Source organism: Saccharomyces eubayanus, chromosome XIII (genome assembly GCF_001298625.1).
Source record: "Saccharomyces eubayanus strain FM1318 chromosome XIII, whole genome shotgun sequence".
NCBI lineage: Eukaryota > Fungi > Ascomycota > Saccharomycetes > Saccharomycetales > Saccharomycetaceae > Saccharomyces > Saccharomyces eubayanus.
In genome coordinates, this window is record NC_030972.1 from 8,840 (window position 1) to 32,126 (window position 23,287).

Below are 23,287 nucleotides of genomic sequence, written 5' to 3' on the forward strand. Positions count from 1 at the left end.
AAACGGGCAATATTGTAAATATACAAAAATCCTTAACTAATATCTAAAGCTTAGAGCAATAATAAATGCTCGGAGGGTGTATGCGGCCTTCCTTGAAATACCGATCTCCTGTTGCATCCTGAATGGTTGTTCATAACAATAGTAGTGGTCTATCCAGAAACAAGTAGCATATTGCATTCAATGTCAAAAGTCTTTTCAGCAACGTTTGCCATATCATCCATGGTTACGTAGCCTTGTTTAATATCCTCAACAACGAATTGATTTCTACTTTAGCAACCATAAGATATGATGATTACGACTTGAACCTCTTATCACAAACTGCTACGTCTTCGTGCCTTCCACCACTGCCACACCTTTATTTATACTTCTAATGATTATTTACGGCTAGTGAAAAAATCTAGCTACATGGTCGCCGCAACATGCTTTTATGGTACAGATCTTTACGTATCAATCATAGAGACGAAAGATAGTTTCATCTCGAGAGTGCACTGACAATTGATTTTCGGAGGGTTTTTCCAAGCGCAACTCCGCATAACTTAATCTTTTCTTCCCACGGTTTTTCCGTAGCTTATTTTCGCGTAGATTAATTTGCCGTATAATTTTCCGATTTTATTTCTTGCCTTCTCTCTCATAGTAGACCAATATCCGTGGGAGAAAGAGAGCTGTTTCTCAAAATGCCTACACCAAAAATCAACGTCACGGCATTTCTTGTATTTTAAGTAACTGCAGAAACCGGGGGCTTTCAATAAAAACATGGACAATGCAAAAGTATCACAGTGGTCTCTGTGGAAGAAAAATTGGTGCTTTGAAAGGGCGTTAACGCAATGATTAGGACTTCTCACTCTATAAATAAGAACTAGCTGCGATGCAGTCCGGGTGACAATCTGGGCTGCAGTGTCTCTCCACCGAAGACCCCTTAATGTTGCTTGAACAACCCCAGATTTTAGTAATTTTTTTTTTATTTCATAACTTAAATACGGGCGGCAGAATAAATCAATGGAATAATAATCTCGATCGATAACTTTTCGCTCAATATACAAAAAAAAAAACAACTGTCACAAATTTTTGTCTTAGAATAATATGAGTATTAGAAGACAGTCATGCGATTGCTGTCGTGTTCGTCGAGTAAAATGTGACCGGAATAAACCATGTAACCGCTGTAATCAGCGCAATCTAAAGTGTACTTATCTCCAACAATTGAAAAAGAGAGGTCCAAAATCTATAAGGGCAAAAAGCTTGCGAAAAATAGCAGAAGTTCAGACGGTGAGTATGGAAAATAATATTATGGCCACGCCGGTTGCACTTATGAAGATTCCGCGGAAGCTGATCGAGCAATGTTTGAGGCTATATCACGATCACTTATACGTAGTCTGGCCTATGCTATGTTATGATGATCTTCACAAACTTCTGGAGGAAAAATATGACGACGGCTATACTTATTCCTTTTTAGTATCTCTTTCGGCTGCCACTCTTAGTGATTTGCAAACTGAAATAGTATCAGAAGAAGGAGTTTCTTTCACTGGGAGACAGTTATGCTCACTCTGTATGTTATCACGGCAATTTTTTGACGATCTCCGTAACAGTGACATATTCCGAATTATGACATATTACTGTTTGCATCGCTGTTACGCACAGTTTGCTAATACGAGAGCTTCATACAGACTTTCTTGTGAAGCTGTAGGCCTCATTAAGATAGCTGGATTCCACCGGGAAGAGACCTATGAATTTCTTTCGTTTAGTGAACAACAGCTCAGAAGGAAGGTTTATTATCTACTTCTTATGACAGAGAGATATTATGCAGTATATATTAAGGGCGTCACAAGTTTGGATGCAACTATAGCGCCACCGCTACCTGATACTGTAACTGACGCTCGGCTTTCTCTGGATAGTTTCCTTGAGGTGATCAGGGTCTTCACTGTACCAGGAAAATGTTTTTATGATGCTTTAGCAACCAACTGTGCCAATAATTCTTGTACCGAGGATTCTTTAAAAAGGATATGGAATGAACTTCATACGGCATCACTCAATATAGAGCCGTGGTCTTACGGATACGTAGACTCTTTGTTTTCCCGGCATTGGGTCAGAACACTAGCATGGAAGCTGGTACTGCATATGAAAGGAATGCGGATAAATTTTCTTTCAAATACTAACAATACGCACATACCCGTTGAAATTGCTAGGGACATGTTGGGTGATACGTTTCTAACTGCGAAAAACATCTATGATGTCCACGGTCCTGGAATACCGATGAAGGCCTTGGAAGTCGCTAATGCATTAGTAGACGTTGTAAGTAAATACGACCGCAATATGAAGCTGGAGGCTTGGAACGTTCTGTACGATGTGTCCAAGTTTGTTTTCTCTCTGAAACATTGTAATAATGAAATGGTCCAAAAGTTCTCAAGTAAATGTCAGAGTTCTCTAGTTGCTCTACCCATTTCTAAACCTTTACAATTGAATGACAACTCCAACGATGACGATGATATAATCTCTTGATTAGTTTTCGATCTCTGTTCCCCAAATTTCCTGTGAATATGGTATTTTTATCGAACGAAATTGTGCGTTTTTAATGCGGGTGGGGGTGAATAATCACTGTTGCTTGAAGTACCTTTCAATAAAAGAGATACTTGAGTCTTTTACCCACACTTTTCGGAGGTGTATTCAATTATGCTTAGTATGTCAATCTTAGCATCTCTCTTAGTTTTTTTGTATCCATAGATCCGTATTACGTACTGCCACTTTTTTCAGTAGACAATAAGAAGCAAGACTAGGTGAGATGGCTGTGCATTGATGAGAGACGTATTTAGCTTGAAAAGAGTAAGGGACAAATGTTAAGATATTTTTGTTTTCGGTTGGGGTAGAAAACTACGTGTTTCTTGCTTTGCGTCTTCTAACGAGACCGTCTCATTCTTATCTTTTCTGTTGGTATCGTCCAATTATCATAGGTTAAGGCACCTTTATATTCAGTATATTACGTATTTGAATTCAAGCATATTAGTGCTATTTTGTTTTCCAATATTTTTGTCGGGTTATGTAAATAAAATAGATTTAGTAAAGCTTAAAATTTATATTACAAGTCTTTAGGAACGTAATTTTCACACTAAATCTACACTGACTGTATCAACATCGAAATACACAGTTTAGGTGATACGATAAACACGAAATGAAGAGTTATAATTGCGGAGGTTAATCTTCTTATGGCTGGTGTGGAGGTCGAAGAAGTAATGAGAGCGGCCTCTTGGAAAGAATTATCTTCTAGGAAGTCTAAAGTGTTTCAGCGTTTGACGATGACAGTAATGGCCAAAACACTTGCAACAGCTTGCTGGTGACCACTACTTTTTCTACTTTTCGGTATCACTATTTTCCAATTGGTTGGTATGAAAGACTCCTTTGAGACTTCTATTGTTTTGGAAATCGTAAACTTTGTCTCTACCTTTCTTTCACTTTACTCTATCGATAAGCTGGGACGTTGCAAGTGTCTTTTGTTGGGAGCTGCTACTATGACGGTATGTATACTTATTTATGCTTTTGTTGGTGTCACAAGTTTATACCCCATGGCAAAGACCAACCATCGTCTAAAGGTGCTGGTAATTGTATGATTGTGTTCACTTGCTTTTATCTTTTCTTTGCCTGCACCTGGGGGGTTCAGTATGTAATGTGGTTATTTCTGAAACATTTCCGCTAAGAGTTGAATTCATGTTTATGTCTGTTGCAACATCTGCTATTTTATTATGGGGGTTCTTGATTGGGTTTTTTACTCCGTTCATTACTTCAGTGATAGATTTCTATTACGGTTACGATTTCATGGGCTGTCTGGTATAAGATAATGATCTAAAGTGGATGTAATCTGTAGATATAATAGTATCACACGATTTATCTTCTATGGCTCAGGTGTGATAAAAGAGCACAACCTCCAACCGATCTTAGACAATGATCAGATCACAAAACGTAAAAAATGGAAAACTTTATTTTTACATAACTTGCAGGCAAAGAGGGAAAAAATACGATAACCTCTATAGTAAATTTGAAGCTAAATTAACTCGTGACAAATATTGTAAAGAAATCTACTACATTCACCTACAGCAACAATAATCTACAAGTGTCGTAGGGAATCGACGTTCAGGTCCCTGAGGGTAGGTAATTATTTTGATGAATTGAAAAAAAAGTGTTGCATATAACTGTATCAGAACAGATGATGCGTCTTCCAATTCGCTGTAAAGATTGATACTATTAGGTAATCCCTACATGGGTCTCCGTTCGCGGCACGTTGTGCATACTACATCCTTAATGGGCGTTGGAGTTGTATTGTTACTTTTGAGGGATTGTGCATAATAGTTTTTTGTACGCCATGTTATTGTGATTTAACAGAAAAGCTAAACCGCCTTTGAGAGACTCATTCAACCTGCGGTATATTTTTTTCTTTCTCTATATAACCACTGAGGTTAACGCATTCTAGGATTGGATTGTTGAGCATTAGGGTAGCACAAACATACATGCCAGGGACTATAATATGGACTAATAATATCAATATAAAAGAGTGGAGGTTTTCAATTAAAATGAATAAATTGTACTTTTCATTGTTACCTTTTTTTGATGTCAAAACACCACTAAGAAAAACAACCATATCWTGGGTCTTTCAAGCATCGTTACTTCCCTCGGCGTTCTGATCTCTATCGCAGCTGCAGTTAGATTTGATTTGACTAATGTCACCTGTGCAGACCTCCACGGCCCTCACTGCGGTACCTATGTTATTGAAGTTGTTGGTGAAAATGGGACATTTTTGGGCCAATCCTCATTTGTTGGCACTGATTCTTTGACTGAAACTGCTGGCGTTGCTTGGGCAAGGTACTTGGGCCAGGAAACAAAGTTCCTTCCAAAATTGACAACTTTTGCTACTAACGAGACAAAGAACTTTTCTCCTTTGATTTTCACCACTAACATCCAAACCTGTAATCCTCAATCCATCGGTGATGCTATGGTCCCTTATGCCAATACTGTTAGCAATGAAGTTGAATTCAATTCTTGGGCCGATACTGCTTATAACGCTTCTGCAGTAGTTGGTTTAATTAACCAATTGTTGAATTCTACTGATTATGGTGTTCAAGTTGCGTCATGTTATCCCGGTTTCGCTTCTGTTCTTTTAAACACGCCAACCGTTAACATTTTCGGCAAGGATGATGCGTTGCCAAACTTCTGTTCTCCAATTCAACTAAAGGCTGTTTGTCCACCAGAAGCTGGTTTTGTTTAATTTGTTTTCTGAAAAGAAACTTCTTACCTTATAGATAGTCATTATCTAAATAGTATCTACTATAACCAAGTCCTTAAGAAGATTGCTGAACGACAAAAGCATTTTGCTTAAGAATTAGCACCGAAGTCACAGCTCATAGTAGATCAAATAACAGATAACTGAGCTGGCCGGTCGAATTATTTTTTGTAGATCGATATATTCACTCCAAAGACCTACGATTTGTGAAAAACGGTATGTCTCAGTATCTATAAACTTGATTACCTTTCTTAGTTCACCTTCCTTGAATAGTGTGCAATGTTTGAACAACAAGCGTTCACTCAATTTGGATCATTCAGCCATAGCAATGATCTATCTTTGTTTGTGTGAGACAGCCGCACGGAACATACTTGGTAAAACTCGCCAGTGATTTCCTCTGAGATGAGGTTTTTCAATTTACTAAGATTTGACACATTCTTTGAATAGAACGTAAAACGGTTTTTTGATAATAACACCTCGATCCAACATCATTATTTGCTACCGTAGAAGTATTTTAAAATTGGGGAACATCGGATGGCTGAAGAAGTGAGCACTGATGAGGTGTCTATCATTGATCTTGGTTGGTTCATGTATAGATTATTATCACCTGATAATATATGCTCGATTGCATTATATACCAATTTAAGTATCAAACTGAATCTGTGAGGCGATAAATGTGATGCTGTTACAAAAACACAACCGTAATGTAATCTATTCTATCTGAAGAAATACACATAGTTGCGACTAGAGAAGATGTTGTTATGGACAGATTCGTCTCTTCGCGTGTCCGTAAATAATACGACCAAACACCATCCACCAAGAAATCCCGAAAATGAAGCGTGTCTGCTTCTAAACGAACTTTGTTCTGGTAGCTTTATTTCTTCGATATTTCTACCATCTGCAAGCAGGCAATTTTATAAATATTATCAGTCACATACACTAATCGCAAATTGAATAAAAGCAATAGAAACTAATGAAAAGTAAAAATATGAAGTAAAACGGAAACAATGAATCAAGAACCATTCGAGTCACAATTTTCCCAGGGTTATTTAAACAGATTCACATGGTATATCCCATATATTTTGTTGAAAAAAGTACATATCATTCCATTTCAAAAAACGGAAATCAGCTTGCCATTCTTGATCAGGTTGATTCTTACTACACCATGATGCTGAACTTTCTTTGTGCGCCTGATCCATAATCCATTCCTTTATTTCTTTTGAGAAAGCAATGGTGGTTTCTTTCATAGACGTTTGCTGAGTTTTTCGTGGTGAAACAGCTACGATATAAACACTATTAGTATCAGCCGTATCTTTTGCTTGAAACCAAGATACCCACCAGCCCACACTTAATTTGTTAAATGAATCGATAGAACATTCAAAAATAGGATTTGATGGGGTAGTCGTATTGCGTTTACTCCATTTCTTTGAGAAGGGTAGTCGGGATAATAACAGATTGGTGCCACCAAGTAAAGTGTCAGATATAAGGTTGATAATCGAAGTACTTTCATTCCCTGTATTTAGTTTATTATGAGATACGCCATTCTTGTGAATATTTTTGTATGCTCTGCTTTTCAAAGGATCAATGGCATCAAGTACAATGTTGGTGAAGTCTGCCTCTTCTAAGGTCATGCTATTGGTATAAGATGATGAAACGAGCTTCACAAAGTCTTTCATGTCGCTCCACTTTACATCGGTATCCCAAAAGTAACTATTCGTCGTAGGCATATAACGAAGGGGAGGTAGATCGTTAGAAGCAGTGTTCTCCAGTCCGATTGCCAAAGTATGTTCTAGGTCATCGGACCAGGGTGTGCGATCCGCAAAAGAATAAGAGATACAAACACAGATTATTAAAAGAATAAGCCTCATTAATGCTAAGATCGTTATTGTATACCTTTTTGTAGGATAATTTATCAATTAGGTGAAGTATTACCACTTTAAGGTGAAACATGCAGCTTATATATTGTGTGCCAACGTTTTAAATGATACACTTGCCCCCATCTAAACGAAATTTTCGTAATAAATTATTCACTACATTAAAACCTATCTACGAGTGCAATCCGTTGTTATTGAAAGGTTGAAAAATGGTCAAGACTACTCATGTTACTTAACAGATACTAGAAAAAAACAATTTAGAGCTGATCAGTATAATATACGCTACGCACGCTTCACAGAAGTTTCCCACATCATGCTTCTTCGATCACAAAGTTAGCTATTTACTTTATTAGTAGTTATCAATGCAATTATGCAAATTCAAACGAAAAAGTCTAATTAATAAGACAACCGGAAAGGCCAAATCCCAAGTGCTCTGACAGGGTATGTCACAAATATTCTGATGACAGAAATAAGCTTCCTCCCATTTCAAAAAAAGGAATATCTGCATGCCATGATTCTCCATTATCATATATGCTACATCAGGAAGATAAATAATGTTCGGATAGTGTGCCCAATCGTTAAAACAATTGTGAGCATAATTTTTGTCACATCTTTCTTCTCATTTACAAGCTTGTTTTGCACGACTCGTAGTAAATGGGTGATATTGAGGACCACGACAAATGAGCCCTCTCTTTTGGTCAATTTTTCATTACCTGGGTCGAAAACGTGATTCAGTTAAACGTCTATGCCTTTTCAGTTCATGTTTAGATTATTATCTGAGTACTTGAATGGTGGTCTGAGTGAGGCTCGAAATGTTGGCGTAAATAGAATTAAGAACAGCAAATATTTAATAAATTTATCACCAAAATTGGCTCCCTCTCGTCCTTTTTGATAATTTTTCAATAATAATCCAAGGGAAACAGCAACTAACTGGCTCCCTATATATGGTACTGTCGTTGAACGTAAACGCAACCAAATATAAAGCATATTTAGCTCCACTAAGAAATTAGGAGATTGCCTGTAATTGTCTTAGGTATTCTATATCTCACACGAGGGTGCATATGCCAATTCATACCAGTATCCACAAAATGGGCACTTCAGTTCCATGTAAACGAGAATTTTACATCTACGAGTTTCTCCAGTGCCTATCTAAAGCTTTTTTTTTCTATTTTTACTGCAGTTGCCTGTTAAAGAACCCTTTTTTCCCGCGTGTTATTTTAAGGTACCGCTACCGTTCCTATTGTTCAAAATAATAATTCGACTTATGAAAATGTTGTGATCAGGGGTTTAGGAGACTAAGCTGTGCGGCCGTATTTGCTTCATCTATCCCATTGGAACCACTATCCCAGAAGATATTTAAATGTGGCTTATACGAAGGGGTGAGAAGACGGGGGAGATTCTGTTCCGCAGTGAATTTGCGGCAATTGCTCCTCATTCTGCTTCATTCAAGCTCCAAAATACACATTTATGGACCGATGGGCTATGTAGATGAAGATTATACTGCAAGAGAATGCAGGCCTATGAAACATTTGAAGGGGGGAGCGTAAGACTGAGTGCAGGCACATGTAGTTTAACAGCGTCTTATTCTTTAGTCGAGGCCATTGTTTTTTAATGCGTATCTTTTATGCAACCACGTGAGTAAATAGACACCACTGAGGGACAGGAAGTTAAGGTTTTGCGACAGTCAAGTTGAAGCAGAACCAGCTATGAAATCGTATTTCCACTTACTCCACAATCTAAATATGCTCAGACATCGGTAGTAGCGTAAAGAACAAAATTTAATGATTTAGACGGTTTGTTTTGATCTCACGTTTAGCTACCTGTAGTCATTGCAGCTCTAACTTTAAAAATGACAAATCTATGATCAATAGAGCCTTATAAACACAAAAAAATGAATTTTGCAGTTGAAGTGACTATGTTTATAGATGAAAATGTACTTTAGAAATGCTTTTCTACTCAATTGCGACTTGCGGTTGTTTATTTTTTCTAGCTGTCATCAAGATATCCCCTGTAGATAACCAATGCATTTATAATAAAAGTTTGCAGCTCAAAAGTCAACATGTTATGACATATTTTCATTAGAGTCTACTGTATTCTGATTATTTCTTATGCCAGTGAGTCATTTTCATCAAAGTACATAATAACTATTAATGCTCTGAGAGCTTCATAGCGAGACTTACTATCCCGAAAAAGCGACTTATCCGGACATGTGCCATAATCATATTATACACAATAGGACTACATGTTTGCAATATTACGCGAAGCTTATGATGAAAAACTTCCGCTATTAGCTTTATCTTATAATCATTATCAAACGTCCTTGTACTCTGTCAAAACAGAAAACGCGCAGAAAACCAGGAAACTTTATAAATGTTGTGATCGTCAAAGCAAAAATTGAAGCGTTTCCTTGTCAATAAAATGTCCACTGGCTCGACGTAGTCAAGTCGCAAGAAGAACTAATAAAAGCAAAATAGATGTGATGTTCTTTTCAGTAAATAAGCTAAACTTTGAGTTTCGTATCTTTTGGAAGAACGATGGTTTCAACGGGGGATAATTCATCGTGTGGTTCAACTCTTGTTTCGTTGTTATCAATAACAATAGCTTATACTTGAAAATAGGAACTGACAACTCTGCGTCTTCACGTTGCGCAGGCAAACTAAAGTTTACATTTACCTGGTAAATAATATGGTTTGATATCTTAGGAGTGAACAGCCGATAATATGGAAAGGCAGAACATAAACAGTTAAAAAAGACTGCAAATACGATAAAGAACAACTACAGCAGAAATTTTTTTTTCATGATATAGGAAACTACAGACTAGCACTTTGATTGGCAGGACACCAACGCCGTTGTAATAAATTCCACAACCAGTAAACCTTGGAATAATTTAAGAGTGATTTGGTGTGGTTCTAGGGTTAGATGATTCATTTTGATTAGTTTTTGTACATATTATCACTACTTAGATACCTTATACGTAGCAACAACAAGGAAGCATTGCTCTGCTCGAAACCATGTTATGTGTCATTAAATCTTACTATTCTGCTATCAGACCACACAATATACACATAACTCAAATACAAATCATTTTGAAGTGTGTAAATTAATACTCATACCTTCTTCTGACCGGACGTTAGGAGTCTCTGAATATATTCTGATAGTTAGGTAAACTTCGTGATGAGGATATATTTATAAATTGTTTAGTTCTCATATATGAAATAAAAAATGTTTACAAAGCGTGCGAAGCTCATATAATTTCGAACGTTTAATTAATCTTGAGTGAGACACTCTAAAACTCAACTATTAACGGAAATATGCTGAGGATAATTAAAAGTATACTGTTGTTAGGCCAGAAACATATGGGCTACTATCATATTTGATCCATTTTGTCTGAAGGAAATGAATGAAGTTTAGGGTAAAGAAAGTTAAGCAAAAGCGGCTGTTACTTGGTGTAATTATGGCATGCGTTTGGAGGTGTATTCAAGCTGCGATCATGTCCACCGCCATAGCTACCTTCAACGATGCTGTCACTGTGTGCACAATATTATGTCCCTAATTTGCCTTAGATTTGAGCTTTAATGACCGTGAGTTGAATATCACAACGAAGCTTCTGCAAATATGCTTCGAAAGTTGTGCAGCATTCATTGCGCGACGCTTTTCTTTTCACGTTAAGAATATTCAACGCTTAAACAAAGGTAATCGTTGTGAATAACCCAAGCACGCGAAATTTCTTACTTCAAGTCAAGATAATTACTTTACACGTTAGCCTTGAGTGCGCCGAACAAAGTGGGTAATTTGTAGCTTACCGGTATAGGAACCAAAAAAAGTTCTTGCTTTTCGAAATTTTCTTCTTTACTCGTTTTTTTCGTTTCACTGAAAATTCTTGGCGCTCATTACGTAAGGAACGAACCCTATTTTTCGCTTACTTTCTTTTCACGTACTCAACATAAGAAATTAATTTGGGAATAAAGACTATATAAGGACGGAAGAGGCTCCTTTACTTGAACCTGTAACAGAGTTATTCGTTTTTTTTTTGGTCAACAAAGCATTTAAAACAAAAACCTTGTAATCAAAAGCAAAGAAACAATATGGTCTTGGCTAAGCAATGGGTTCTAAAAAATTTACCGGCTCCTGGTAAGCCATTCAATTTTAATTTTACTGATCCTGAATGCACTTTCGAACTAACTGAGAAAGAACTCTCTCCAGAACAACTAAAGAGCGGTGAAATACTATTAGAAATACATTACTTGTCTAATGATCCTGCTCAAAAATTTTGGATTTCCTCGATGGATAAAAATTATGCAAAAGGTGTCCAACCTGGTGAAATTATCCCTGCAAGAGGGATAGCTAAGGTCTTGGCTTCTAAAAACGAAAAGTTTGCTCCTGGTGATTATGTCTCTGCAAAAACTGGTTGGACTACCCACGTTATAGTTCCTCAATCAGATATTAGAGAAGCGAGAAAAGTTGATAAAGATAGGGTGGGAAAATTGTGGTGGTATTTATCAGTCTTGGGTGGTACTTCATTAACAGCGTACTTTATCTTCTTCGCCTACGCTCAACTGCAAGAAAGAGAAGAAGATTATGGCAAAGTGTATTTAATATCTGGTGCTGCTGGTGCTGTAGGTACAATTTGCGTTCAGTTGGCATTAAACGTTTTCAAAGCATCAAAGGTTATTGCTATTGCTGGTGGTCCAGAAAAGGTTCAATTTGTTGAAGCTTTCGGAGACAATGTCGTTGGTGTTGATTACAAAGATCCAGACTTCAAAAAGAAACTTATCGCAGCCGCTGGCGGTGCAAATACCGTCGATTACTTTATTGATAATGTCGGTGGTGATGTACTAGAGGCTGGTGTTATACTTTTAAAGCAAAAGGCTATGTTGATTGCCTGTGGTGCTATCAGTGCCTATAACGATCCATCAAAATTTGTGTTTAAAAGTTACGGCTTTGTTCTAACCAAGAGATTGGTTATCAAAGGGGTTTTAGTAACGGATTATGTGGATGAGTTTCCAGAAGCATTGAAAAAACTAAGTGTTTTCGTAAAAAACGGCCAGATCGGCTTGGAGAATTCAGCCACTCTTGAAGATGGTAGCGCTGATAATTTTAAGAATGTTCCCTTGATATGGAAGGGTTTATTTAGCGGTGCTAATAAGGGTAAACTTATTACCGAAGTTATTAAAAACGACTAGTTTCTTTCTCAGATATTTATCTATGTTATGTGAAGAAATTTATGAGGGAACTCTGTTGTTTTTTTGTTATGTCTGTTTTGTACTAAAGGAATAATGTTCTGAGAATCGAAACCTTTTGTTGAGTTCTTTTTCTTCCTTAATTAAATATTTGAATGATATTTGGCTTCTATGTCGTCTTTTTTTAGCTCTATACAGTGAATACATGATAAACTATACATAAAATCGACTTTTATTTTCATTGTATATTTAGTTTATGAGTATTTGCCTCCTCAACGTCTTCTTTAACATAATCGGCAACACCAATAAACTTATTCCAAAATTTATAAGCCTTTCCCAATGTTAGTCTCCAGACATTTCTGGGCAAATCCAAATAACTTCTATAAATAAATTTGAATGCTTCTAAAACGTTACTGGTTTCAGTTTCCCAAGCATTTTTCCATTTACTTCCTACGCCGGCGGCTGCTTTTGGCACACTTTTTTTTTGTTTGGGCATCCTCAAATCGTCAAATGCATGTGATTGTGAATTATCAACTTTTTCTTTTTCTTCTTTAGTTGTGTTGATGTTTTCGATTGTATAACGAATGGATTTGCCAGCTTTCTTCAAGATGCTGAAAAAGTTATTCTGGAAGAAAGAAGTTAGTCTGTTTTCAGAACCGTTTAATCTTTTCCCGTACATTTTTTCGAACAAATTAACAGATTCAATGGACTCTGATAGTCTGCCGAATGTTTGTAATAGGGCAATCAATTCATATTTGGTTAATTTTCCAACGATGTCTTGTTTGGTAAATTCATCAGCATCATTGATTTCGAACAAAATCTTAAGGGCAGTAGCGTAACCAGTAGTTTGGATTTTACCCCACAGTCTGCATCTATCACACTGCACACAATCCATAATTTTTGTGACATTTTTGAAACGGGATCTGAATTCGTCCTTTAAAGTTAAACTTAGATCATTAGCAAAAACCAAATCCTCATTGAAGATATTTGTGTCCAATTGTGAAATGACGTTATCCATTTTGTTCTTAATCTCTTTATTAACCAAGTCACAAAATGAAAATTCTGGTAAGTATGGTTGGATCTTCCAAAGAGCTTTGGCCACAACAGCGTAATTGAAATACATGTTTGTTACTCTGTCAGGAAAGTTTCCGATCCTTGCCATGAATAAATCTAAATTAGGCTCCCATTTACCAGTCTTTGTGTTTAGGTATTCCTTTGATAAATGGGTACCAATAGAGGCATGGAACCCTGATACAAGTCTGTAAAATGCGTCTTTGACCAATGATTCACCGGTTTCACCGAGCGTGAAACAATTATCTTGATAGATGGTAGACCAAATTTGACCGGCCTGCTTACCACCATAACCTGTAAATCTTTCCGGGTTCGCTGTTAAATCAATCAGAACGGCGTTCTTCCCGTTGAAGTCATTTATGTCACAATAATTGATAGTATCCTCAATATCTGCAAGTTTTTTACCAGTTTGACATAGTTGATCTAGAAATTTACATTCATCATCATCGTTATCCGCCTCTATCATCGTATCGTTATTAAAACTACCCAAGATCTCGGGTTGCCAGTATTCAGGCAGTTTATCCCAGTCTTCTACCACATCAACGGAGCAAGCACGATTTAAGCACAATCCATCATTGGCGTCCCAAAACGAACATTGTTTGTACAAATCTAGTCGGAAATACTTGAAAAAATCAGATTTCAATAGACCCGATAGATCATCTCTGATGTTTTGATTTATGGCGTTTAGTTCATTGAAAGTCACATTACAGCTGGGACTGACATTATCATTTCTATCCAGCTTACAAAAGTGAGTGTCATTGAAGGCATTTAGTGTTTGATCGTTGCTTGTATAGCTATTGTTGGTGGTTGCGGATGTGAAGGCCGTTAGGCACAGCGTGGCAATAGCGTTCCCTAATCTCATATTTATCCTTCACAATATTAAAGTACTTGAGCAGGGCTTCTCAGTTTTGAAAATAATGTAAGATGGGTAGGTGGTAAAACGTATCGAACTCTTTATACATAAGCCTAAGTGCGATTTAACAACTTTTTTGACACGTACGCCGTATCGTTTCTTTTTTGTTCTCTTCTTTTCTTTTCTTTTGTTCTTACTAAGTCCCAAAGCCGGAAAAAGTGAAAAATTTCCAGGGTCTTCCAAAGGAAAGCGAAAGAACAAAAGGAAAGATAAACCAGTGAGTAATTCGGCTTTCGGGGCACTTGGTTGTTGCGATGGTGGTCGATGTTGCTTAAGGTTTTTCCCAGTGGTGGTCTTGCGCTGGTACCAACTTCCCCACTACCTGCTTTACGAGCCACCTGGACTATAGCATCATGTTGTAAAAAGCTATTTTGCCTACATTTGTATCTTCAAACATTTGCCTTGTCTGTCTTGTTTATCCTTTCACCCTTGTACTGCGGGAAAGTGAGTTTGTATTGACTAGGGGCAAAGCGTCTTGTGAATTTATCAATGAAAACCATCTTAAAGCAATAAAAATAGAGTGCATCTCACAAAGAACAATTCGAACAAACACTATACAAAGGAGCAAAAATGGGGGTATGTAGCTTCAACCGGGCAAACGGATAAACAAATCAACTGTTCTTTAGTACTGACACAAGGCAAGTTTAACAGGCAGACGGTGGATCTTTATCGAAAAACTATAATTTGAGGCTGACGATTAGAGAGAAGGCCTCTACCGAGGATAGTTACGACCTCCAAAAACTGAACTCAGATTCACAGTGGAACTTTTGCAGGTTGTCCAACAAACCGCTTGAGCTGCCAATAGTGAGCGATTATAAGGGTCATTTATTCAATAAGGATGAAATTATTCGATGGTTACTTGATCCGGAGAAACAAGATTACAATGTGCAACAAGTGGAAGAGTTTCAGCACGTTCAACGGTTGAACGATGTGGTAGATTTGCGTAATTTGAGGCAAATTGACGAGACCGGTGCCATACATTGTAAGTTTGGGGATGATGCTTTTAAAGCAAGCGGCTCAATAAGATTTGTATATTTGACACCTTGTGGTCACGTATTCCCCAAAAACATAATCTGCAAAACAACAGAATCGTGTCCACGGTGTAAGAATAAGATCACCGATGGAGAAATCGTCACAATAAATCCGGTTTCTCAGCAGGACATAGATAAGCTAGAAGATCGCTACAGAGCAGTAACTCAAAAAGGTCTGTACCACAATGGGAAGAAAAGGAAAACTAAGAAAACCCTAAAGAGGAAGCCTGAACCTACACATGAGGGTGATTTCAAAAGAACGAAACCTTGAATCGCTACGGTGGTCTTGTTCATGAAGGAAAAAAAGGAGATAACGTGTGTTTATTTGTTTGTGTTCTTTACGTCAACGTTGCAGCAATGTTATTTATTCGATTTTTTTTTAGTTTAACTATTATATACAGGTTCATAAATATCAGCATGATAACGGGGGGAGGTGAGGCCAGCACACATGCCGATGAGCTGCCCTTAAAATGTAATCCAGCACTTTCTTTTTCTTCCTGTCAGCATTGCGTGCCAATGATTTATTCGACAGGAGGGGCAGTGGGGCTTTGTAACTGCTGGTTGTCCTCCTCTAGTGCCTTTTGCTGGGTCACTTGTTGTTCATACTTCTTACCATTCATGTATAAAGTGTAAGCTAAGCCACCGGACATGTATAACGTACCACCAACTAGCGTCAGCACCGTTAGACGATGTAGCGTATCTGTGACTCTGGTATACCAAGCATATTTAGACATGATTCTTCGTGGTTCTTCCTCTCTGTTGTTCTTGTCCTGTAGTTGTATAAGTCAACTTTTGCAGAAAGTGCTCCTTTGAAAGGCTTTATTCATCCTTCCAGTTTTCCTGTTAATACCGGGTAATCCTGGATAATAAGGGAGAGATATAAGACCTTACGGCCCTACCTCAGACTTACTTATTGAGCAAAGCAAAGAACGACTGAATATTTAGTTTTTTAAAGGTATATATATTTCACATTATGTAACAGTAAAGACAAAATATTTGAGCAAAGTCATAGGGGATGACGATAGTTGTTTAGTTTTGCAATTTTTATTTTTATTTTTTTTCATTTTTTGTCTTTCTAGTTAATGGTAAATTATACGGATGAAAGAAAGAAAAGGAAAAGAGGGAGAAAGAGCTCATTACATTCCACGTCCAGATTCCTAATTGATTCTTAGTAAGCTCTTTGACCAGTTTTTAACATTGTGGAAATATCTCTTATAAGCTGGTTCTTGAACGGTACCGAATAACCATTGGGTGTTTTGCTTGGCCAAGTTGATCAAGTCATCCTTTGTGGAGGTTTGCTTGACGGGAACACCAAAAGATTTCAAATATTGCAGTAGATCTTCTTGAGACCAGCTCTGGAATGTGTTTGACCAAGTTTGAGAAATCTGGTCCTTTGCGTCGTTTGTGTTCTTGGAGACCTTGTCGAAATCTTGCATGATTGTGGAGTAAGCTTGAGAATCTTGGAAGTCGTCCTTCTTATCAGCAAACCAGCTTTTGATGTCGTTCAAGGACCAGTTACTGTTGTCAAAGTATTTCTGGTAGTCCTTTGGTATAATCTTCAGTTTTTCATTTCTTGATTGCTTCACCTGTTCTCTCAATTGGTTTTCGGTGGACAGCATTGAGTGCTTGATACCGCGAGCATCTAGAAACATCTTTAACTTGTCCTTTGACCATGAGTCGATGTCCACCAAGAAGGTGTCGTTGACCAAGTTGTCAGTCTTACCTCTGAACTTGGAATAGAGGTTCGAAAGATAGTTCTTGGAGGAGTCCCAAACGGAACCGACGTATTCTGGAGTCTTGGCCAAGAATGGAGAAGATTCTCTCTTCATGTAATCTAGGTACCAATATATGTCGTCCTTCAAGTTGTCGGTGTTTTCCTTGGCCATTCTGACCAAATAGTCGTGTTTCTTGGACATGTTCTTGTCAAGTTTGACCTTGTGGTTTTCCAGCCAGTTGTACAACTGGTCACTCGACCATTTGTCGAACACTGTGTCCTTGATTTGGCCCGTAGTATCTAAGATTTGCTGGTGAGCCAGGTCGAGACTTTCAAGCACGCCCAGACGCTGCTGTTCGGCCTTTTCAGAGGTTTTATAGATGTTTTCCTTGACTTTCTGGACCAGTTCGTTCTTGTTTTGAACGGCCTTGTCGTAGTCAATACCGTTGTCACTCAACCAGCTTTGCAGGTCCTCAGTGGACCAGCTGTCGAAGTACGAGCTGGAAGGATAGTAACCAGATGACTTCAGCGACTTGGATATTTTGGCAAAGTTCTCCTTGGCGGTCTTCACTAGCGAGTCCTTGGACGCCTTGGCGTCATCCACGTCCACGCCGTTCTTCTTCAAAAAGTTGCGCAGACTGTCTGTAGACCAAGTGTCGAAAATCCAGTCCGACACCGAAGACCCGGAGTTGCCGAACCATCCGGAGTTGCTGTTGCTGCCGACGCTGCTGTCACTAGACCACACCTGCCACCATGGCTTGGGCTGCGCGTGTTTGTCCCACACCTGGGACGCTTCCTTCTTCAAATCCTCAATCGACTCTGTGGCGTACTTCTCCAGACTCTTCTTGTTGTCGTGCAAGTAGTCGACCAGGTCGTCCTGTGTCCACTTACTGAACATCGAGTCCGAATTGGCCATCACGAGGCCAATAATCATGCATGATGCGGAAACCGCATTAACCAACCTAAACTGCTTCATTTTTTCTTTTTTTCTTAGTTCGTAGTTCTTGTAGTTGTCTTCTTCACCTTGCGCTGCAAACCCCGGTAACTGAGACCAATGCCCAGGAATGTGACTCCATGCAAGGCTTTAAATACCCTGTAGATCCCCCTTCCACCGCCTCCTTGTTTCCTCCCTCTCCCTTATTTTCCTTTAGTTCCACAGATCCCTTATTCTTCCCCTCTGGCCGAAGCCCGCGTAATGCTGTTGCTTACCGACGTAATGGCGGAAAGGCGAAAAAAGTGAAAAAGTATGAGATTCCGAGAAAAATGAATACAATAAGTCGTGTCAAAGAGGTGCTGGTTGGTGAGGAGGAAAGGCACGAGCCAAAGAGCCAAAGGGACAGAGAAAGAGAGGTTGGAAATGAATTCGTTAGCTTCTAACACACCGCTGAATGGCACTCCCGTGAACGAGGCGGCCGTCGGCAGTACCGAGCCGGTGAACATRTTTGAGACGATGGTGGCCAATCCGATTAAAGTGTCTCGGTTGCAGTCCAATGGGGTGTTGACGGGCCCTGCGGCCAACACCAAGTCGATCCACTACTCGTTGGCGAACTTCAACGTTTTCCAGTCGCTACCCAAGGAAACCGCCAGGGGCGTGGACGACTTGATGCGGATGGAGATGGCGCTGCTGAGCGGGATTCCGGAGGAGATTAAGTGGTCTTTGAAGAAATACCTGACGTACAGCAACAAGGCTCCGTACATGATTAGCCTAAGGACGTTGCCGGACCTGTTGGGGCTTTTCAAGACGTTCATACTTCCTCTGGAGGGCATTGTGGAGGGGCTCAACCAGTCTTCCATATGCGATTCCGGCGCGATGGACTCTTTGCAGATGGGCTTGAACGGGCTGCTGATCATAAGAAACTTGGCCCAGGACACTGACTCGGTGCAGGTGCTGGTCAAAGATGCGGAGATCAAGTCGTTCATCCTCTTCGTCTTGAAAAAGTTTCAGTGCGTCGCCACAGGCGATAGCAAGTGGCAACTGTACGAGGGGAATGCGACGTTCTTCAACGAATTGACCCATTACACTTTGGACTTGATGGAAGCCATCTCTTCTTATATTGCTCCGGCCATGAAGGATGACCATTATTTCCAAACGTTGGTGTCCATCTTGAACTACACGAAGGATAGATATATGGTTATCTCTATATTGAGGTCTCTCTCGAGGCTGTTAGTCAGGTCCAAAGCCAATGAGGAGAGTGCGGCCGATAATTTGGACCATAAGACTCTGTCTTTGATCGTGTCCTTTTTATTGGTGGAGTGCGACAGTGAGTTGATCATTGCTTCGTTGGATTTCCTCTATCAATACATTTTGCCCGGTTCCCAAAGAATTACGGAACTATTCAACAGTAAAGAGTGCTCTTTGGTACTTGAGGCTACGCTGCCCAACCTGCTGTCATACAATATCCCCACCCCTGACTACAACTCTTTGCAAAAGCATAAGATCAAGTTGGAGAAAAGATTAAAACCTCCTGCACCCAAGGAGCCGCCCAATCTGTCAGACGAACTGTTTCAACAGCTGTTCAGACTGAACGAGCCACTGAGGTCTACCACTTGGTTGAGGTGTTGCTTTGAGCCCGTACAAGAAGCAGAATTTACACAAATATCACTTTGGAGGTCGTACGAATCCAAATTTGGCCAACCTGTGCGTGAATCCGGACGCAAATTACTGCCTGCCGTGGAATTTATCAAAAACGTTTCTAACGCTTTCCATAACGCCGCTGCCATCGTGATCGCTGACCCAATGACCGGTAAGAAAAGATTCGTCATCAAGGGCATTCAACCAAGATTCAAAGCTTTGAACATTGCAGACGGAGAAAAAGAATCGCAAGTACCCATTTCGGCGCTTAAGTCCAAATTTTTGAATGAGACTAAAGAAATTACACCCGCAAGACAAAACAATTTACCTGACATAAAATTTCCTCAGGAACTATCAGATGTCGCTAAAGTTGCGTGTACATTCTTGTGTCTTCTGTCCAACGACACAGACGATGGTGTCGGTTCCACATTTTGTCAACGCATCAGACCATTAGTCCTACACAAACTGGCAGATATTCCACCTTTAACGTTGGCATTGTCTGAATATACGGAAAATACATCGGGACTGTGAAAGAGAAAGCATCGGCTGGGCTGAACTTTTAAAAAAAAAGTGAAGATTAGAATTATTGTGTTATAAATATATATATAAATATATCATTTTTTATAAAGAAATATATTACTATTATTAAATAAAGAGCTTCTTTAACAAACGGACTAAAAAACCACTTTAGATAAAAAATGAGAGCCAAAAAACAAACTATAATAAAGCATATATGAAGCGTCTAGCAAGATGCAAGTCGATGAGAAGATCAGATCAGTTTTTAACATCGTAAGATCTTCTGAATTTGTCATCGATGTTGGTCAAGTAGTAAACGCCAGATTGCAAGTGCTCAATGGAACCTTGAGGTTTGAAATCCTTCTTTAAATGAGCGTTTTCTCTTAGTCCGATAGCAGCTTCATAATCCGTTGGAGTTTCAGAGATTCTCTTGCCCAATTTGTTAGTAACATCCATTTCCTTGATAATGTGTTGGACGTCACCAACAATCTTACAGGAATATAGAGAAGCAGCCAAACCGGAACCGTAAGAGAATAGACCGACACGCTTTCCTTGTAAGTCGTCAGAGCCGACGTAGTTTAATAGAGATGCAAAGGCAGCATATACGGATGCGGTGTACATGTTACCTGTGTTTGTTGGAACAATTAAAGATTGGGCGACTCTTTCCTTGTGGTATGGCTTAGCAACATTGACAAAGGTCTTTTCAATGTTCTTGTCGGTTAGTGATTCTTCGTAATCGTGCTTGGCTAATTCAGCGTCAACTTCTGGGAATAATGCAGGGTTAGCTCTGAAATCATTATATAGTAATCTACCGTATGATTTGGTGAMTAGTTTACAGGTTGGCACGTGGAAAACGTTGTAATCGAAGTATTTCAAAACGTTCAAAGCATCCGAACCAGCGGGATCGCTAACCAACCCTTTAGAAATAGCCTTCTTGGAATAACTCTTGTAAACTTGGTCTAGGGCCTTGACGTAACAGTTCAATGAGAAATGGCCATCCACGTAAGGGTATTCACTGGTGAAATCTGGCTTGTAGAAATCGTAAGCGTGTTCCATGTAGGAAGCTCTCACGGAGTCAAATACAATTGGAGCATCTGGACCGATCCACATAGCAACAGTACCAGCACCACCGGTTGGTCTTGCGGCACCTTTATCATAGATGGCGATGTCACCGCAAACGACGATGGCGTCTCTACCATCCCAAGCATTAGATTCGATCCAGTTCAAAGAATTGAATAGTGCGTTGGTACCACCGTAACAGGCATTTAGGGTGTCGATACCTTCGATGTCGGTGTTGTCGCCCATCAATTGCATCAAGACAGATTTCACAGACTTAGACTTGTCGATTAAAGTTTCTGTACCAACTTCTAATCTACCAATCTTGTTGGTGTCGATGTTGTAACTCTTGATCAACTTGGACAAGACAGTTAGGGACATAGAGTAGATATCTTCTCTGTCATTGACAAAAGACATATTGGTTTGGCCTAGACCGATTGTGTATTTACCTTGGGAAACGCCGTCAAACTTTTCCAGCTCGGATTGGTTAACGCATTGGGTTGGGATGTAGATTTGAATACCCTTGATCCCGACGTTTTGGGGTCTGGCTTTTTGTTCAGTAGTCTTTTGTTTCTTTAGTTCAGTCATTTAGGAGTTGTTTTGTGTAATTGTTGTTGCTCTTGCTGCCTGAGCCACCTCTTCCATACCACCTGACTTTGGTTGAGGCCCTCATGCTTCACCTTTTATAGTAATCCTCGTTGCGAAAATTGGCGAGGCACCCAAACAGCTCCGCCCGATGAGGCCGAATGGAAGCTACTTTCAACACTCTCGTATAATCAACAGCCCGGTTCATTTTCGACACGATACAGCAGCCATGGGGATTGTGGATATTGTAACTGTATGGTATTATGTAATATAGTATGAAAAAATTTTCTATTGTATATACGAAGTTTATTCCGTTAAAAGACGAAGACTTGATCGTCCCCGGAACTTTTCGTCGAATTGACTTTCCAGCCTAGTTCCCTGGCATATTGCAAGGCCAACTTGTTCATTTCATCGGGTCCACAGATCAAGAGCCTGTTATCATCCGAATATTCCGGCAAGTACTCGCTCATCTGGTCCTTAGTGATGTAACCGACATCTCCGGTCCATGTGTCGGTTGGGTAGTGTACCACGTAGTGGATTTGCAAGTGTGGGTATTTTTCGGCCATCTCGTCTAGCTCTTCCTTCAATAGAATATCGTTTTCGGTCTCGTTGGCGTACAAGAGCGAGACTTTGGTCAAATCTTCTGGAACGGTGACGACTTCATTTAAGATCTGTAGGACTGGGGTGATACCTGAGCCACCAGCCACAATTCCCAAATGTCTGGAGGAATTTGGTTCGTAGTTCAACGTGCCTATTGGCCCCATGAAGTCCACAGTATCGCCAGTACTTAAACCAGCGAAATACCTAGATACTTTACCATCAACGTAAGTTTTGACCACCAAGTCCAAGTGCCCGTCTTCCAACTTAGAACTGATTGGGTTGTAGTATCTGATCTCATCTTTACCATCGATGGGGACACGCACGGCAACGTGGTGGCCAGCAGGGATATCCAAGCTCTCCAATCTTGTCTTCAATTTGAAGCGGTATAGGGCAGTGTTCTTGGAGATGAGGGTTTGGTCTTCCAATTCTAAGGACGTCCACTTGTTTGGATACAGCGATCTTCTTCTTTTGTAAGCTGTGTATGCCCTAGTGAACATGATTATAAAGAGAACTGGTAAACTCCACAAGATTTTCAATTCACCGGACATGTACGTAGTGATGGCGACACCGACCAGGTATAGCGCGGCAGGGATGTAGATCCCATGGATCGGCTCGTCTAGAACATTCCTCTGATCTTCTGTTTCCTTTGACATCTTCGGCACGGGCTACTTCAGGTATTTCCTTTGCTACAAGTTTGGGTGGCAACGAGATGAGCTCCAACAGGTTTGTTTTTTATAGATGTTTTTGTCTTGGAATAATGTGGAAAATTTCAATATTGCGCGGAATAACGAAAAATAAATCGATTGAGCATGCTCTTATTAAGAGTCGTCAAAAAGGGCTAAAGGGAACTTCACAGGAGGTATCTTCATTGTACATGTACACACACGCTATGTAAATATGTATCTATGGGTAGGT

At 39.5% G+C, this 23,287-nt stretch overlaps 10 protein-coding genes across 10 annotated transcripts; 4 read left to right on the top strand and 6 right to left on the bottom strand.

Annotated features, from left to right (window-relative positions):
* Positions 1–1,080: 1,080 nt before the first annotated feature.
* Positions 1,081–2,493, top strand: DI49_3959 (uncharacterized protein; the record flags this gene model as incomplete). The annotated part of the gene is made up of 1 exon (XM_018367006.1): positions 1,081–2,493. The coding sequence occupies one exon, from the start codon at positions 1,081–1,083 to the stop codon at positions 2,491–2,493; it is 1,413 nt and encodes a 470-aa protein (XP_018219940.1).
* Positions 2,494–6,309: 3,816 nt separating this feature from the next.
* Positions 6,310–7,128, bottom strand: DI49_3960 (uncharacterized protein; the record flags this gene model as incomplete). The annotated part of the gene is made up of 1 exon (XM_018367007.1): positions 6,310–7,128. The coding sequence occupies one exon, from the start codon at positions 7,126–7,128 to the stop codon at positions 6,310–6,312; it is 819 nt and encodes a 272-aa protein (XP_018219941.1).
* Positions 7,129–11,219: 4,091 nt separating this feature from the next.
* Positions 11,220–12,317, top strand: DI49_3961 (uncharacterized protein; the record flags this gene model as incomplete). The annotated part of the gene is made up of 1 exon (XM_018367008.1): positions 11,220–12,317. The coding sequence occupies one exon, from the start codon at positions 11,220–11,222 to the stop codon at positions 12,315–12,317; it is 1,098 nt and encodes a 365-aa protein (XP_018219942.1).
* Positions 12,318–12,552: 235 nt separating this feature from the next.
* On the bottom strand, positions 12,553–14,247 carry ERO1 (ER oxidoreductin; the record flags this gene model as incomplete). The annotated part of the gene is made up of 1 exon (XM_018367009.1): positions 12,553–14,247. One exon carries the CDS (start codon positions 14,245–14,247, stop codon positions 12,553–12,555), a length of 1,695 nt encoding a protein of 564 aa, XP_018219943.1.
* Positions 14,248–15,850: 1,603 nt separating this feature from the next.
* COX14 (Cox14p) lies at positions 15,851–16,063 on the bottom strand (the record flags this gene model as incomplete). The annotated part of the gene is made up of 1 exon (XM_018367010.1): positions 15,851–16,063. The coding sequence occupies one exon, from the start codon at positions 16,061–16,063 to the stop codon at positions 15,851–15,853; it is 213 nt and encodes a 70-aa protein (XP_018219944.1).
* Positions 15,978–16,142, top strand: DI49_3964 (uncharacterized protein; the record flags this gene model as incomplete). The annotated part of the gene is made up of 1 exon (XM_018367011.1): positions 15,978–16,142. One exon carries the CDS (start codon positions 15,978–15,980, stop codon positions 16,140–16,142), a length of 165 nt encoding a protein of 54 aa, XP_018219945.1.
* A 344-nt stretch (positions 16,143–16,486) lies between these two features.
* Positions 16,487–18,019, bottom strand: MSC1 (double-strand break repair enhancer MSC1; the record flags this gene model as incomplete). Its single annotated transcript, XM_018367012.1, has 1 exon — positions 16,487–18,019. One exon carries the CDS (start codon positions 18,017–18,019, stop codon positions 16,487–16,489), a length of 1,533 nt encoding a protein of 510 aa, XP_018219946.1.
* Positions 18,020–18,400: 381 nt separating this feature from the next.
* RSC9 (Rsc9p) lies at positions 18,401–20,146 on the top strand (the record flags this gene model as incomplete). Its single annotated transcript, XM_018367013.1, has 1 exon — positions 18,401–20,146. One exon carries the CDS (start codon positions 18,401–18,403, stop codon positions 20,144–20,146), a length of 1,746 nt encoding a protein of 581 aa, XP_018219947.1.
* Positions 20,147–20,389: 243 nt separating this feature from the next.
* On the bottom strand, positions 20,390–21,775 carry ERG13 (hydroxymethylglutaryl-CoA synthase; the record flags this gene model as incomplete). The annotated part of the gene is made up of 1 exon (XM_018367014.1): positions 20,390–21,775. One exon carries the CDS (start codon positions 21,773–21,775, stop codon positions 20,390–20,392), a length of 1,386 nt encoding a protein of 461 aa, XP_018219948.1.
* Positions 21,776–22,086: 311 nt separating this feature from the next.
* PGA3 (cytochrome-b5 reductase) lies at positions 22,087–23,025 on the bottom strand (the record flags this gene model as incomplete). The annotated part of the gene is made up of 1 exon (XM_018367015.1): positions 22,087–23,025. One exon carries the CDS (start codon positions 23,023–23,025, stop codon positions 22,087–22,089), a length of 939 nt encoding a protein of 312 aa, XP_018219949.1.
* Between the last annotated feature and the right edge of the window lie 262 nt (positions 23,026–23,287).